General features: G+C 42.7%; 2 protein-coding genes across 5 annotated transcripts; one reads left to right on the top strand and one right to left on the bottom strand.

The window, feature by feature from the left end:
- Window positions 1-318: 318 nt before the first annotated feature.
- Window positions 319-5176, bottom strand: ap3m1 (adaptor related protein complex 3 subunit mu 1). The gene is made up of 9 exons (XM_069717934.1): window positions 4863-5176; window positions 4215-4535; window positions 3518-3689; window positions 3244-3381; window positions 3039-3124; window positions 2780-2913; window positions 2346-2553; window positions 1502-1646; window positions 319-1308 (listed from the first exon to the last, which is right to left on the bottom strand). The coding sequence occupies exons 2-9, from the start codon at window positions 4485-4487 to the stop codon at window positions 1208-1210; spliced, it is 1257 nt and encodes a 418-aa protein (XP_069574035.1). The 5' UTR covers window positions 4488-4535; window positions 4863-5176; the 3' UTR covers window positions 319-1207.
- A 78-nt stretch (window positions 5177-5254) lies between these two features.
- adka (adenosine kinase a) lies at window positions 5255-13722 on the top strand. 4 transcript variants are annotated; one of them, XM_069717916.1, is made up of 11 exons: window positions 5255-5302; window positions 8132-8206; window positions 8824-8877; window positions 10450-10528; window positions 10697-10869; window positions 10958-11066; window positions 11247-11417; window positions 11519-11554; window positions 11662-11776; window positions 11866-11952; window positions 12055-13722. In XM_069717916.1, exons 2-11 carry the CDS (start codon window positions 8151-8153, stop codon window positions 12177-12179), a joined length of 1005 nt encoding a protein of 334 aa, XP_069574017.1. In that variant the 5' UTR covers window positions 5255-5302; window positions 8132-8150; the 3' UTR covers window positions 12180-13722. The 4 variants fall into 4 exon arrangements, with proteins under 4 accessions (XP_069574017.1, XP_069574014.1, XP_069574015.1 ...); XM_069717913.1 differs by lacking the exon at window positions 5255-5302 and adding an exon at window positions 5842-6017; XM_069717914.1 differs by lacking the exon at window positions 5255-5302 and adding an exon at window positions 6162-6300.
- Window positions 13723-14009: the final 287 nt, after the last annotated feature.

The raw sequence follows: 14009 nt of genomic DNA, 5'->3' as shown, positions 1-14009 counted from the left end.
GAATAAACGACAGTAAATTTTGACCAGCTGGTGGCACGCCATACAAAGCTAAAGGATCACCCGTACTTACATTTTACTGTGAAATATAAATGCCTGCACCAACCTTCATGGTAATCCACACAGTTGTCAAGACATCACATAACCACAAAAGTCAACCTCATGGTGGAGCTAGAAAAAACATTAAGGCGTAAAGTCAGCGAGATTAATTAACTCACGGCATATTTCCTGGCAATCCTTCCAACCCAAAGTGGTGGATCTACAAACTGACCATCTCCACTGCCATGCTGCTATAATGGGTAGAAATAAAACACACATGAACACATTTTAAAGCTTTTATAAGACATCTTATAAACCGAGATACAAATTCAATTTCATACAACAGCTTTTAAGTTTTATTTTACATGTGGATACTTGATTGTGCAAATGCTGTGCTGAGTGAAGAGGTTGCATTCAAGATGTGTAATTTTTACACTACTGTTCCCAACAGACTGCCTGAATCACTAACTGCACCCTGCAGATAGTTGTGCACCAAAGTATGTACCACAAATATGATATATTTTTTTAAATATACCTCCCCCAGGTCTTCAAAACATGCAGTTTGTGCTATAGTGATACATTACAAAGCACTGACTCGAACAAGGCCACATTGAAGAGTGAGTGTGCAAAAATACCCGCACTGAAGACAGTGCCTCAAGACACACTGCAGCTACTCAAAAGTAGATACGACATTAGATTTGTTTTTAAAATAAACATATATGTATATTTAACTGGCTACTTTATATCCTGTAAAAAGGTTTTTAAAGGCATGTGTGTTTACTTCAGGCAACGTGCAGGCAATATGCGGTTAGGTGGTGTGGTGAACAAGTGTTCTTTTTCAAACCTAAATATTTCCCTTAGATGACACTCAGAAGGTGTTTAGATTTAAATAATAATAATAATCCAAATAGAAAGGAATGATCTGCACAATGCAGCACATTTAAACTGGACAGAAATTAATAGCACTTCAACAGAGTCACATTGATTATTAAGGCTTCCCTTTACAGGCCACAAAACCATCCGGTCACATATTTACGTAATGCCAAACACATAATAAATAACTGTTAGAATGCTGAACTGTTCGTTAATAACGACGAGCCGGAGTCAGCGGTAAGCTGGACCCCGATTTGGCACGTTGGATTGCTAACATTTGGCCTCTGATAGTCGTTGCTCAGGTCCGCACTTGGAATTTTCCTGCTTTAGTCACATATTTGACCCCTTTAAAGGGCTTGTACTTCTCTCCGTACATGTCAAGACGACTCACTTTTAGACCTGCACAAAGGGGAGACAAGAAAAGGCGTTGGAGATCAAAATCGATGACATCAACTTTGACAACATCAAACCGGATATCCTCAACAAAGGTGGAGAGAGAGGTAATCGGGGCTGAAAAGACTCATTAGTTAAATTGTTTGGGACTTAAACTTGTCAGAGTTAGAAGATTAAGCGGTCATGCAATGTGGATTACCTGATATGGCCAGCTGCTGGATCTTCAGGTTGATGTTGAGTGAGGGGTTCTCTTCAGGTCTCGGGACTCCCGCCTGCATACTCAGACTTCCGCGCAAGTTGGGAAGCTTCTGCGGGTTGAGTTTCCCGATGTCCCAAACCAACACCTAGCAAAACAAACAGAATAAATGCTTTGAATTTTTTTTTTTAGCTTTACTCTCCCCAAGTCCTCCACTTCTTGTCACATTTCCACCCAGCTGCTTCACTGTAAATCTACTGCGGTCTTGTCAAGTCACAGTCTAAAATTGCTGGCTGGTCCATGACAGGAGGCGCTGTAGGACGAAGCACTTCAGGAGAGTTCTCCTAAGAAATACACACCTTTAGGGATATTTTCTGTTTGCATTCACACCATTAATGTGAACGCTGAAGTGACGTAAGCCGGCCAACGGTTGGTGAAGCAACGTCACTCCATTGCGACATACAACAACAACAAAGGTTCATTTGTCTGAGTTTTGTTCCACCTTTTAAGGCTAATATTAAGAGCCGTTGTTTAAACAGCTTAGGTTTTACACAAGTTTTCTAAAACGGCAGTTGCAGGTGCTGCACTGGCTCATATGTTCGACTAAACACTGTATATTCACATCACTATAGTTCCTCTTCTGCCAGGAAAGTACCTACCCTGAAGTAGGAGCTAAATAAAATCAAAACGGCGTTCCTCGAACTACGATCATCCTCAGTTCCTCTAGTGCAGACATAAGAAACAGAGGGTTCTTTTTCCAACAGCTCCTAAAACCCTCCTAAAGTACCCTCGGTCTGAAATTCCTGGCAGCTATATTGTTACGTTGCTGACCAATTTGACTGGTTACCCTGGTAGCGATGTCGTAGCTGTAGTTTCCCTGCGTGGCTGTGAGGTTGGCACTCAGCACAGCTTTCGGCATGTGGATAGTGACCATCAAACCCTCCACTGTCTTCCCCATGGTCTGCTTGGGTCCAATGGTGATGTCCAGGCGACCGCAAGATCCCGTCTCAAAGAAGCAGATGTTCTGCTTCACGTACACGGGGATGGCTACGAGACTGCAGAACGACATAGACGTCAACCAGCTTGTGTTTATTACGTGTCATTATAGAAATAAAACCAGAGTTTCAATCTACTTTTCTAGGCTGAAACCTAAGAAAAAAGAAAAAAAAGAAAAATGATAAACTGATTGAATTTGTTTTCGTCAGTTCTTACTAGTGAGCAGAACAAAAGCCAAGTCTGTACGTATTAAGAAATAAGACACGTAGTGATGTCTGTTCTTACTTTTGAGAGCTGACATGGTAGGTCATGAGTGTGAAGTTTCCATCAGGCGGGATAAAAGACAGGACGCGCTCCGACTCCCAGCGTTTAAACCGCACACACGGGTGGAAGCTCATGTCGTCAAGAAGGCGAGGATTCTGTCAACAAAAACAAAACACAGTGTGTGAATTTTACACCTGGACAAAACGTACAAAAAGACCACTGCAGTAAAATAAAAAAACAAAACAAAAAACAAAACAGTGCTGAGAGGAAATGAACGCACCATGAAGGACAGAGTCAGGTCAGGCATCCCAGTGAGCCTCACACAAGCTTCAATTACACCCTGGATCTCTGCGAAGACTGTCGTACCTGGACAACAAAGATCGAAGGAGTGTATAAGTATATAGCCGTAGAGAATAAAGAAAACACTGCTGTCAACAATGAATACACTCTTCATCTCTGGTGGTTGAACAAGTGGTTGTTTGTACCTGATTTGTCCAGAATGGCATCGATTTCCTCTATCACGTCAAAATAGGCCTCATTATTGGTGTATTTAACTCCAGCTCGCCTCCACGGGACATTGGACAATTGGCCTGTTGGCAACATGTCTCCAACATTACTGCCTCCTGGAAAACACACAGAAGAAAGTCAAAAACATGCACACACACATAAACATTAGAGATTTGACATGAAGTTTAGTTTAGAGGTTCACAGACGGCGAGGCTGACCTTTAACCCCAGAGTCAGGGCGACCTCTGTTTACCTGTCAGCGTATTGACGACCGATCGGAGGATGGTGGGCGGCCTGATCATCTCCTTGAGGACGTTGGACTCTGTTGCTAGCGGAAACCCATTGTCCAGCATCTCCTCCAACAGCTCGTAAACCGTCACCACGTTTTCCTTAATAACACCCTCCGAGCATTCTCCGAAGTAATCCTGTCCACAAAAAAAGACCCGTTACTCGAAAGCTAAAACTCAACTCGCACGAAGGAAAGCCTGTAGCAGAAATATGCGTTTGGTTTTTCAGTTGTCTCACAAAACACTGATTGTCTTTTCCATTAGCTGTTCCCCAAATCCACACTACAAACAAGGAAACTGCCTTCAAGGAAACAAAAGTCTCCGTGAACAGATAACACCACAGATAAGACCGCAAGATTACCGTCAGCTCTGCACCGAGACGCAACTGTGACTGTTTTCAGGTAAGTATGTAACACACTACAAAAAAAAAAACCTGCACCACTACACAACTCTGATCTGGAGTGAAACAAGATCATCATCTGGCAGCTATTCAGTTTATTGGGTCCGTTCTCATATTTAGCGTCTGTGTATAAACACACAAAACAAACATCTTCCTCTCTTAACTGTGTAATCTGCCTCGTTCCCCAAACTGAAACTTAACCCCGAGTCAGCTCGAGGAAGTGCAAGCCTGATCGCTGGAGACATCCATTTCACGTGCTTCACCTGAAATGTGTCTGCCACTCTGTGCAGGAACTCGATGACAAACAGCGGGGGGACTTCGGTCTGGATGACAGACAGGAAGAAGAGCTTGTCCCTGTATATGCTGATGAGATAGTGGTGAGGGGTCTGCAGGACCGGGGGGACATCCTCTGGGACCTCTGCCTTCTCCTTTGTCTCAAAAAAGTAGTCGCAGACGCTGCGGCCGATGACGCTCTTCCAGTGTTTCTCCAGGAAGATGTCTCCCGAGTGATTAATCAGGAACAGACTGTGGATCATCTCAGCAGCAACAATGAGGCGCTTGTTGTTGTTGTTGTTAGTGATGCTCTGTGTTATTGACAAGCAGAGATTGAATCAGCACACACACACACACACACACACACACATATATATATATATAACTCCTCACTAGTTAGTTGTGCCTAAATTAAAAACAATGCAAAGCAAGTGTCACTTGTTAATATTCAAGTTCTGTCAATCTGTCAAATTAACTTCAAGTAACTCAACCGGCTGACTACCAATCTGACATTTTACGAAAGAAAATAAATGAAAAAACAACAAAAAACTTGATAGTTAAAAAGCGTCACAGACACGAGGAAACTCTAAACAGAGGGTAATATGTACAAAGTTTACACAGTTCGTTCAAAGTTTTACCTGCTGACTCCAGCTGGGTCTGCCAACAATTTGACTGGTGCCAATATGGCAGCGAAGCCTCGAGCTGCTGAGGAGACGCCTGCGGGATTTTTGCACACGTAAACAAAATAAAGTCACGAGCTCAAGTTAAAAAAAAAAAGAAATCACAATAATAAAGCCCGCGTACTGTAATCCAGGTGTTGAAATATATTCCGGACGGTTTAAATATCAATAAACCCCGTCGTTGACCCGATCGATAGTTTGATTGTAAAGTTTCTTGTTTTTTTTTTTTTTTCAATCAGGCAACATTTACGGGCAGCTACACCCCAGCGACGCGGGGTCATAAATGGATTTTTTTTTTCTTCACCCTGGGTAACGTCTTGCAGGTGTTAAACCTAAACTTGAACTATCACGTCAAGTTGTATTTTATTTTTCCACACAATTCGACTCTTACTTACTCGGTACGTATTAATTTTACCTCTTAATTTAATGGGGCAACATGTGAGATTTAATACCAATGTTAATTCTTGTCTCGCCTCCAATTTGCCGCAAGACGTCCTCTCATGTTGGACTGAGGGCAGATTGGACACTACGGTGACTCACACGGTCTCTTCAACTGCGGGAGGTGTGACAGCACATATATATATATATATATATATATATTCAGCTTTATCATGAAATACAACGTCAATTAAAAAAAAATGTACACACGTCATAATGGTGTACTTCACTTATTCGTTTTCTGGCAGCCCATCTGAAAATACTTCCCCAATTGATTAGATATCAGACATATGTGCAGGTGCACGTCAGTTTTCTGCTATCGGTGAGCAGGAGGGGGGGGGGGTGTCTTCACCTTCCCGATCCAGACCCACCGTTTCCACCCAGAGCCATAAAGGTGGCACAAGTGTTTCCACGAATAGAGTTGACCTAAATATAAGGCTTTTGATTGGTGCGGCTCTGTGAAAGGCTTCACGCTGCCTTCAAGTCTGAACTCGGGGAGAAGAAGAAGAAGGGGATCCTCTGTTCCTGATTGTTTGAACTCATTTCGACCCAGACGACTCCGACGTGATTTGACCACTCAGCAATGGCTTCTGGAGAACCGAAAGCAAAGAAACTCAAACTTACAAAGGAGGAGAAGACGCAGTCTCCGACCAAAAAGACTCCCGCAAAACTAAGGTGACCCGAAACCTTAAAATAATTCAAATAGTGACTTAACGAGGAGACGCGACCCTCCTCCTCCTGCTCCTCCTCCTCCTCCTCCTCTTGGTTGCATCCAGCGTGCAAAATCAAATATCGAGGTTTTTTTGCACGTTTTGCACGAAAGAGTCGAGGTTGGACAATCTGGTGTCTGTCGTGAAATTTAAACGCGTGTTTTAAAACCGGCACGGCGGTGGAGGAGAGGTCGCGGGTTTGTCCTTTGGGTCTGGTTATCTAGTCACATGCTGATACGCAGAGCCGGGTTAGAGCTAACGTGTTAGCCCACGAGGTCAGCTGCGTGACTTGTTTTGTTTAAATGAAGGTCCTCTAAACTCCAGCAGGGTGTTTTTTTTTTTTGTTTTTGTTTTGTTTTTGGGGGGGGGGGGGGGGCACGTAAGCGTGCCAATATCTAATCTAAATGCAACGTGACCACCGCATGTGGTGCATATTTAAAAAATTAAAAAAAAGTTGCAGGAAGGAGCTGCTTGGACTGGTCATGGCACCCCTGGTCCACACAGCCCCCCCCAAAAAAAACCAAAAAACAAACAATGAAGCGTACAGCGGTCAAATGGCCGATGATGTGTCATGTTGTTTTTGGAGCTCTTTTCCCTCCCTCCCTGAAGAAATTGGATAGCAGCTTGATAAATATTCAACTGAACCGCAGCCAGCTGTTGTATCGTTGCGTCTCTCCTCAGCGCGCTTTTCACGGCGTTATTTAGCCCCAAAAAGGCGAGCCGGTCACCGACACGCACACACACACACACACACATTGCTGTGGCCCTTCCTCCTCCTCCTCCTCCTCCTCCAGATGCCTCCAATCAGTCGGCCCCGGGTAGGAGGAGGAGCTGCCGGTGCAAGCAGATAATCTCGACCTGAAATTGTGAAGTTTTTTTTGTTTGTTGTTGTTGTTGTTTTTTGAACGCTCAGCTTTTTCTGAGCCGGTTTTTAGGGTTACTCAACAGGTCTTGTCATTGTCTAGCTGGTGCGCACAGAAAGGGACACCATGTCTGCTGCAAGGTAAGAGCACGTTGACGTATGTGGAGAGCTGATCTACAGGCAGGCATGGCCGTGGTTCCCTGCACCACCTCGGTTATCATCACTGGCAGATGTATGTGCTTGTTGGAGATGGAAGTAAGGGTGTGGCATCTGCTGGCGAGATGCATCTTCTGTATTGTTGGTGATAAAAAGCCATCTACTTTGCATAATTTCCTGGACAGATACAGGAGATCATTCCTGCCGACAGCAATAAGTCTGGACAATAACTCACAAGTTGCAGACTGACTCAACGGCTGTAATTTGTTTCAGATGTGTAAGACGGTTTCCAGAGGGATTGTTATGTGTTGACACAAAGCGCAGAGGTGCCTTTTAGTCTCATTTTGTTGAGCCCCTGTGGAGCGAATGTCGCCGTGTTGTTTTACAATGGTGCTTTTTGGCGTCATGAGACTACGATTTACTGTGATATTCAAACCCCGTGTTCAGTTTTTGCCTCTGAAAAGAGTGCACACACACACACACACACTGCTGCTGCCTCCCTGATGTTGCGTTGCTGTACATGTCATAGCATGCACGACTGACTAAATCCAGGCCAACGACCACATTTTTTCATAATGTTTGTAGATGAGTCACGCATGTTTCCATTAAACTAAAAGACATTTCTGATTTTCTTTCTGTGTGTGTTGAAGCTTTTGAGACATGTGACCGAAGTCACAAGGCAACGCTGTGGCTTTTGCAAATCAATGCTCAACACTGGGATAAAAGCAGAGCGCAGTTATTGGATTGAACAAAGATGTATTTTCAAGGCCATGAAAATCATCTCCATGCAGTGCTGAAACGAGGGCCGCCTGATTATTGAATTAATCGAACAGTCTAAAGCCATAACAGACTCTCAATCCAGTTGAACTATTATTATAATATATATATATATATATATATATCTGTATAAATGAGATAAGACAGCATGAGCTCTACAATACATGTCTGTTATTACTGCCAGGCCAATTTAATTAAGATAGTTAGTCCAGGTTATAAGCAGCTATTTAAGAGGTGTGTTTCTGTTTTTTGTTTTTTTTTAACATTTGGTCTTTTTGTTTTAGCCCTAATGCTCTCTTCGGGATGGGAAACCCGTTACTGGACATCTCTGCTGTTGTGGACAAAGACTTGTTGGACAAGTAAGTTAGAAGACTGCAGCAGTTGAAGAAAGTAGTCACAAGAGGTTGTAGTCCTCACTTCTGATCGGTTGAGTAATAATGAGTGGAAATAAAATAATGCATACGCTGGCGACTCCTGAACTGCTGCTTTATTTCCAAAACATGAATGCACACAATGATTGCCACCATTTCCATTAACCCCAGTACGTTTAAGCAAAAATAATACTAATAAATCCATCTTTTTGATACTGCGAAATCTCCATAAAGCTGAGTCACAACCAGTTCAAGTGACTTTTGGTATCAGTGAGAGAGAGATTTGATGTAATTGGATCAATGGAGAAACAAGATAATGACAATAAAGGAGAGCAGAGCACAGGAAACAGCAGAGCAGCCCAATAATTAGCGTCAGCAGAAATGGAAGTCCTGCCTGTCCATGTAATTAAATGGTGGAATCATTTCATTCATTGCATTTTCCAGAAGGGGTGATCAGCACATTTGGCATTGCCACCACTGATCCTTATGAACATAATCCAGATTCTTATTGTGTGTGTTTGAATGAGGGAAAAATTCTGGAATTTATGTCTGATGACTGAGAAAATAATCCCTCTTTTTTTTTTCTCTCCTTTGACTATTTGCAGGTACAGACTGAAACCCAACGATCAGATCCTGGCGGAGGACAAACACAAACCACTGTACGTATCCTTAATATCGCAACATTTGCTGTACAGGTTGTGGTTGAGGTCTCAGTCAGTTGACCTAACCTTCTCACAGGGTTTCTATTCAGTACAGGGAGGAAAAATACTGCGTCTGAGTTCATCCCGTTTGCGCCTCTCCGATCTGGAGCTGGCCAGTCAAAACAGGCGCACACCAGAAATCACCATGATTGACCTCTGTCCCTGTATAGACGGCCATTGGCAGAGCAGCAGACACAGCGCAGTGAGACAGTCTCATCCAATAGCAACCCAGGACACTTCACCTCCCAGTCCCTCAGAGACAAGAGCCAGAAAGCAAACATTTAACAGCAGGAGATAAGACAGTCGTATGTGACTGTGTTTAAACTGATATATTCTGACTCTTTACAGTTATATATATATCCACAGGTTGTCCCTCAGTAACATCTGCCTTTATATACTCACATTTACACTTTATATGTTATTGAGGATAAATGACATTTGATAAAGCCAGATGTTTACATCATAAACACTTTACATCCTAGAAATGATTTCCATTAATGTCAGGGAACGATTTATACTAAACTCTAGAGATCAGTGGGGGTTGGTCCTACTAGAGGAGTCATTGGCCACATGAAGGTGGGAGTTCACACACGTCTAACCTGTCAGTCTGGCGTGCCCTCGCTTGTTTTAGTGCTCAGGTAGTGACTCCAAATGTGCTGACGGTTTCCCCCCCTGGTGAAAATGCTTGAGGGACGCGACTGCAACAGTGATATCACTCCAACAGTAGACAGTCACCCCTACTCCATGTTTCTTCCCATCTCCCAGATGACTCCCCCTCTGCAACCTTTGGCTGAGTCTCAGGGCCTTTAGCAGCAGTGGGCCGGTTACAGTTCCCCACGACATCTCTGAACATCAACCGCACAAACACATATCGGTATACAGGTCGATACGCCAGCTATATTTGGACGGCCTGACATGGCGTATTAGAGATGCTTTAGCTCAAAGCAGAACATCAAAGCGTGGCTGTAGTCATTGTGTTATGGATTACATAACAGACGTAAAAGATTCAGATTGTGTAATCGGGTCAGTCATGCATATATTGTGTACTGTACCTGGAGGAAATATGAGGCTTCCCCCTGCCAGTGGTGTAAGCTGTATTCAGACCCTTTACTTGAGTAAAATTACCAATACAACGGTGTAGAAATACTCCGTTACAGGTAAAAGTGCTGCATGAAAAATCATACTTGTACTTGCAGTAATTACAAAAGCACTGTCAACATGTGCTTACGAAGGCTGTGGCTGTAAAATGATGGATAAACTGTTTTTAGGGTATCAATCCCCACAAAATGACTTGTTAACAAAACAAGTGATTCATGATCTATTTGGTCGAGTACTGGGAGAGAATAGAAGAAAAAACAAACTCCTGATAGTTAATGGAAATTCTCAAGTAAATGACCTCTAAATTGTACTTGGGTACTGTACATTTCCAGTGTAAGAAAAAGTAAGACTTAAAGGAGCAGTTCAACATTTTGGGAGAGTTACAGATTCACTTTCTTATTATCGTAATAATTGTTTGTATTATGTGTGTAGATTTGAGGAGCTGGTGGAAAAGTTTGAGGTTGAGTACCACGCTGGAGGAGCCACACAGAACTCTATAAAGATCGCACAGGTCAGCCACACACACACACACACACACACACACACACACACACACACACACACACACACACACACACACACACACACACACACACACACTAGTTTTACTGTAAATGTTAGCCTCTGTGAGCGGAGTTAATCAGCTGGTGTTGATCCAAGCTGTCGTTGCTGTCTGCAGTGGATGATCCAAGAGCCCCATCTTGTGGGAACCTTCTTTGGCTGCATTGGCAAAGACGAGTTCGGAAAGACCCTGAAGCTGAAGGCTGAGGAGGCCCACATCGACGCCCGCTACTACGAGCAAGAGGAGGAGCCCACAGGCTCATGTGCAGCTCTCATCACCGGAGATGACAGGTGGGCATTTGAAATACAAAAGCATATGTTCCCTCAACATGATCATATCTGTATATAACTCCCTATTCCTGCTGTTTCCTCCTCTCAGGTCTCTGGTCGCCAACTTAGCCGCTGCCAACTGTTATAAGAAGGATAAGCATCTAGACCTGGAAGAAAACTGGAAGCTGGTGGAGAAAGCGAAAGTCTTCTATATTGCTGTGAGTATTAAATACGGCTGATTGTGCTTTTGCTTCTGATACTCAGGTCACGTACTGGTGCATGGCTCTGTTCATGACCTTATTGTATATGATTCATTAGACACCATCAGATATATATATATATATATGTATATATAAAAAGCAGATTAGTGTTGACCCAGTGTCATCCCTTCCCTCCAGGGTTTCTTCCTGACCGTCTCTCTGGAGTCCATCCTGAAAGTGGCGAAGCACGCGTCTGAAAATAACAAGCTGTTTTGCCTGAACCTCTCTGCGCCCTTCATCTGCGAGTTCTTCAAGGAGAACCTCCAGCAGGTTCTGCCCTACGTCGACGTGCTGTTCGGCAATGAGACAGTGAGCCACACTTTGAATGGACATTCTCCACACATTACTTGTACTGTCGTTAATATCCGCAAAATGTTGAAGAGTAAAACGCAATGCTTTTGTATTCTCAGGAGGCAGCTACTTTTGCTAAACAGCAGGACTTCGAGGTGAGCGGACTGACAGTCTTGTTCTGCTTTTGCACATGAACAACGCTGCATTTTCCACATATTTGTGCGTCGTCAACTGGTTGTGTAAATATGTGTTTTGTATGCAGACTGAGGACATCGAGGAAATTGCAGAGAAAACTCGGGATTTAAAAAAAGAAAACGCAAAGAGACAGAGGATTGTAGTTTTTACTCAGGGGAAGGATCGGACTGTCATGGCTCAAAGTAAGATTTCCTAGTTTTATTTCATTTTCTCTAATGTCTCTTGTAGAAGTTTTCTGCAAAGTATAATTTTTCTACTTTTGTCCGTTCAGGTGACAAGGTCAAGACTTTCCCTGTACTAAAGATTGACCCCAAGGACATTGTTGACACAAACGGTGCAGGTGATGCCTTTGTAGGAGGTGAGACTTTCCTGTTTTTTATTAGATACATTTCTTGGTTGTTTTGCTTCTGTCCTGAGTTTTCTTTCGATTTCTTGTTAAAGCGTTTCCTTTGCGATGCAGGTTTCCTCTCTCAGCTGGTCCAGGAGAAATCTCTGGAGCAGTGTGTGAAGGCGGCTCACTACTCCGCCAATGTCATCATCAGACAAACAGGCTGCACCTTCCCAGAAAAACCTGACTTCAACTGAGGAATCCCAGAAAACTTTTCCTTCAGCCTGAAACCTTGTACTCACTCTGCAGCCACAACCTTTTTTGGTTTCCAATCAGTAACCAGTCCATACCACTTTTTTTTTTTTTTTTTTTTTTTTATCTATCCACCCATCATTTCCTACCTATTAATAGTTGGTTGCCTGTCTCCATGTTCTCCACTAGGGGGCATTAGAGGATCGTGCAACTAAACTACAAGGGAGTCAAGTGTTTCCTATAAATGGCCATAAAGGAATCATCAGGGAACGTGATCATTTTGTCTTTAAACAAGGGATCTAAATGTACAATCCTCTTTTAATGGTCAGTTGTTTTGGGGATTTTTTTCTATATGTATTTTGGCTCCGACACTTCCAGCAGCAGGCTGCACTAACACCCGTTAAGCATTCGTGTCGACATCTTGCTTCTTCCTCTTGGAATTTTGCTTTGATTTAATTTAGCAGGCAAGTTATGAAACCAAAGTGTTTTATTAAGCGCACGTGTTTTTAATGTGTCAAAGCGTCTGTTCACCAAGTCCTGTTACAGCTGTTAAATGTTTTACCGTGCCAGTGGTACTCAGAAGTTTGTGAGGAGCTGCGTCAAGTCACGAGTGCCTTTCTGTCTTCCTCTGCAAGTGTGTAGAGTTTACAGACTTGATGAGCAGAGGCCTGCAGGTGTTATTTGAACCTGTCTTGCAAGCTACATCAGTGACGGGCAACTGGTGGCTCGTAGGGGTGTAGATAGACACAACATTGCTAAAATGCATGGAAGGTAGGTGGTTTGTTGGAAAGAGATCATTTTATTTTGAAGTTTTTGTCAGAAGAAAACAATTTTTTTTTTTAAATTTTTTTATTCTTTTCCACTTGAATTTGTGACCTGTGTTCTTAATTGGTTTATGTTAATCCAACTTCAGGACTGAAAACTTTGTTAAATCAGATAAAAATTAAATGTAAATGTCCATTTGTACCTCATCAGATTCTAATGTTTTCATTGGGTGACACCTCTTCGTACAAATGGAAGATATAAAAGAAATTGGAGCAAAGAATATCAAGAACAGAAGCCAGCTGTGATATGGGGCCAAACATTTCAAGTCCTCTGTATTTTCTTGGCTTTCTGTTTTGTTGTGATCTGTGCAACACTGAATACTTGAATATAGACATACTGTTAAAAAGTAACACTATATACAGTTCTCTGCTAGGGGTGCGTTGAAACTTTTTTTTATCTGTTACCTATTTAATAAGTTGTCTTTACATATTTCAGAACCACCAACAAGCCTTATTTGACCCATTATTCCTGGTCTCAGTAACAAACAAGTTGCCTATTTCTGCAATAGACTGATGCCTCAAACTGAAAAACAAAACTTGTATTAATATTATGAATATATTAATTGTATTGTTTGTTTTTGTTTGATTGTTTTTTTTTTTTTTTTAAATGTTAAATACCTTTAATAATGTATTTTATTTGTGACGAATCAAAACCAACGTATAAGTGAAAGAGCTTCATGTGCCTCTGAGCTGTCTGATCAAAATTAAAGTATCTAAAATTTTAGCCACCCGTCTTGATGCTGTGGTCCCAACGGCCGTTGATCCGGGTCAAGCTGGTTTCATACCAGGCAGACGGGCCTTCTACAACATGCGCCGCCTACTCAAATGTGCTGTGTACGCCACACTCCACAAATCAGAAAGAAGTAGTGATTTCCCTGGATGCCGAGAAGGCGTTTGATCGTGTAGAACGGCAATACAGGTTTATTACCCTGGAAAGGTTTGTTCTTTGGCCCATCATGCCGGTCATGGATACAGATGTTATATCGCTCACCGACAGCTGCAGTACGGACG

The sequence above is a fragment of the Brachyistius frenatus genome, unplaced genomic scaffold (assembly GCF_029030835.1).
Source record: "Brachyistius frenatus isolate BFR_SWC_R1_liver_20210118 unplaced genomic scaffold, ASM2903083v1 Contig_183, whole genome shotgun sequence".
Taxonomy (NCBI): Eukaryota; Metazoa; Chordata; class Actinopteri; family Embiotocidae; genus Brachyistius; species Brachyistius frenatus.
Note: the sequence above shows the minus strand (reverse complement) of the source record. Positions and strands in the feature narration are given on the sequence as shown.

Bases quoted from the DNA above. Each gene is read 5' to 3' on its own strand.
- ap3m1 (XM_069717934.1), bottom strand. From the start codon at position 4,487: ATGATCCACAGTCTGTTCCTGATTAATCACTCGGGAGACATCTTCCTG. The intron at 2,914-3,038 runs GTGCGTTCATTT...TTTTGTTGACAG, and splicing joins ACCTGACTCTGTCCTTCATG to AATCCTCGCCTTCTTGACGA. The intron at 1,647-2,345 runs GTAACCAGTCAA...TTGTTTTGCTAG, and splicing joins GCTACGACATCGCTACCAGG to GTGTTGGTTTGGGACATCGG.
- adka (XM_069717913.1), top strand. From the start codon at position 5,926: ATGGCTTCTGGAGAACCGAAAGCAAAGAAACTCAAACTTACAAAGGAG. The intron at 11,067-11,246 runs GTGAGTATTAAA...CCTTCCCTCCAG, and splicing joins CGAAAGTCTTCTATATTGCT to GGTTTCTTCCTGACCGTCTC. The intron at 11,418-11,518 runs GTGAGCCACACT...TTGTATTCTCAG, and splicing joins TGCTGTTCGGCAATGAGACA to GAGGCAGCTACTTTTGCTAA.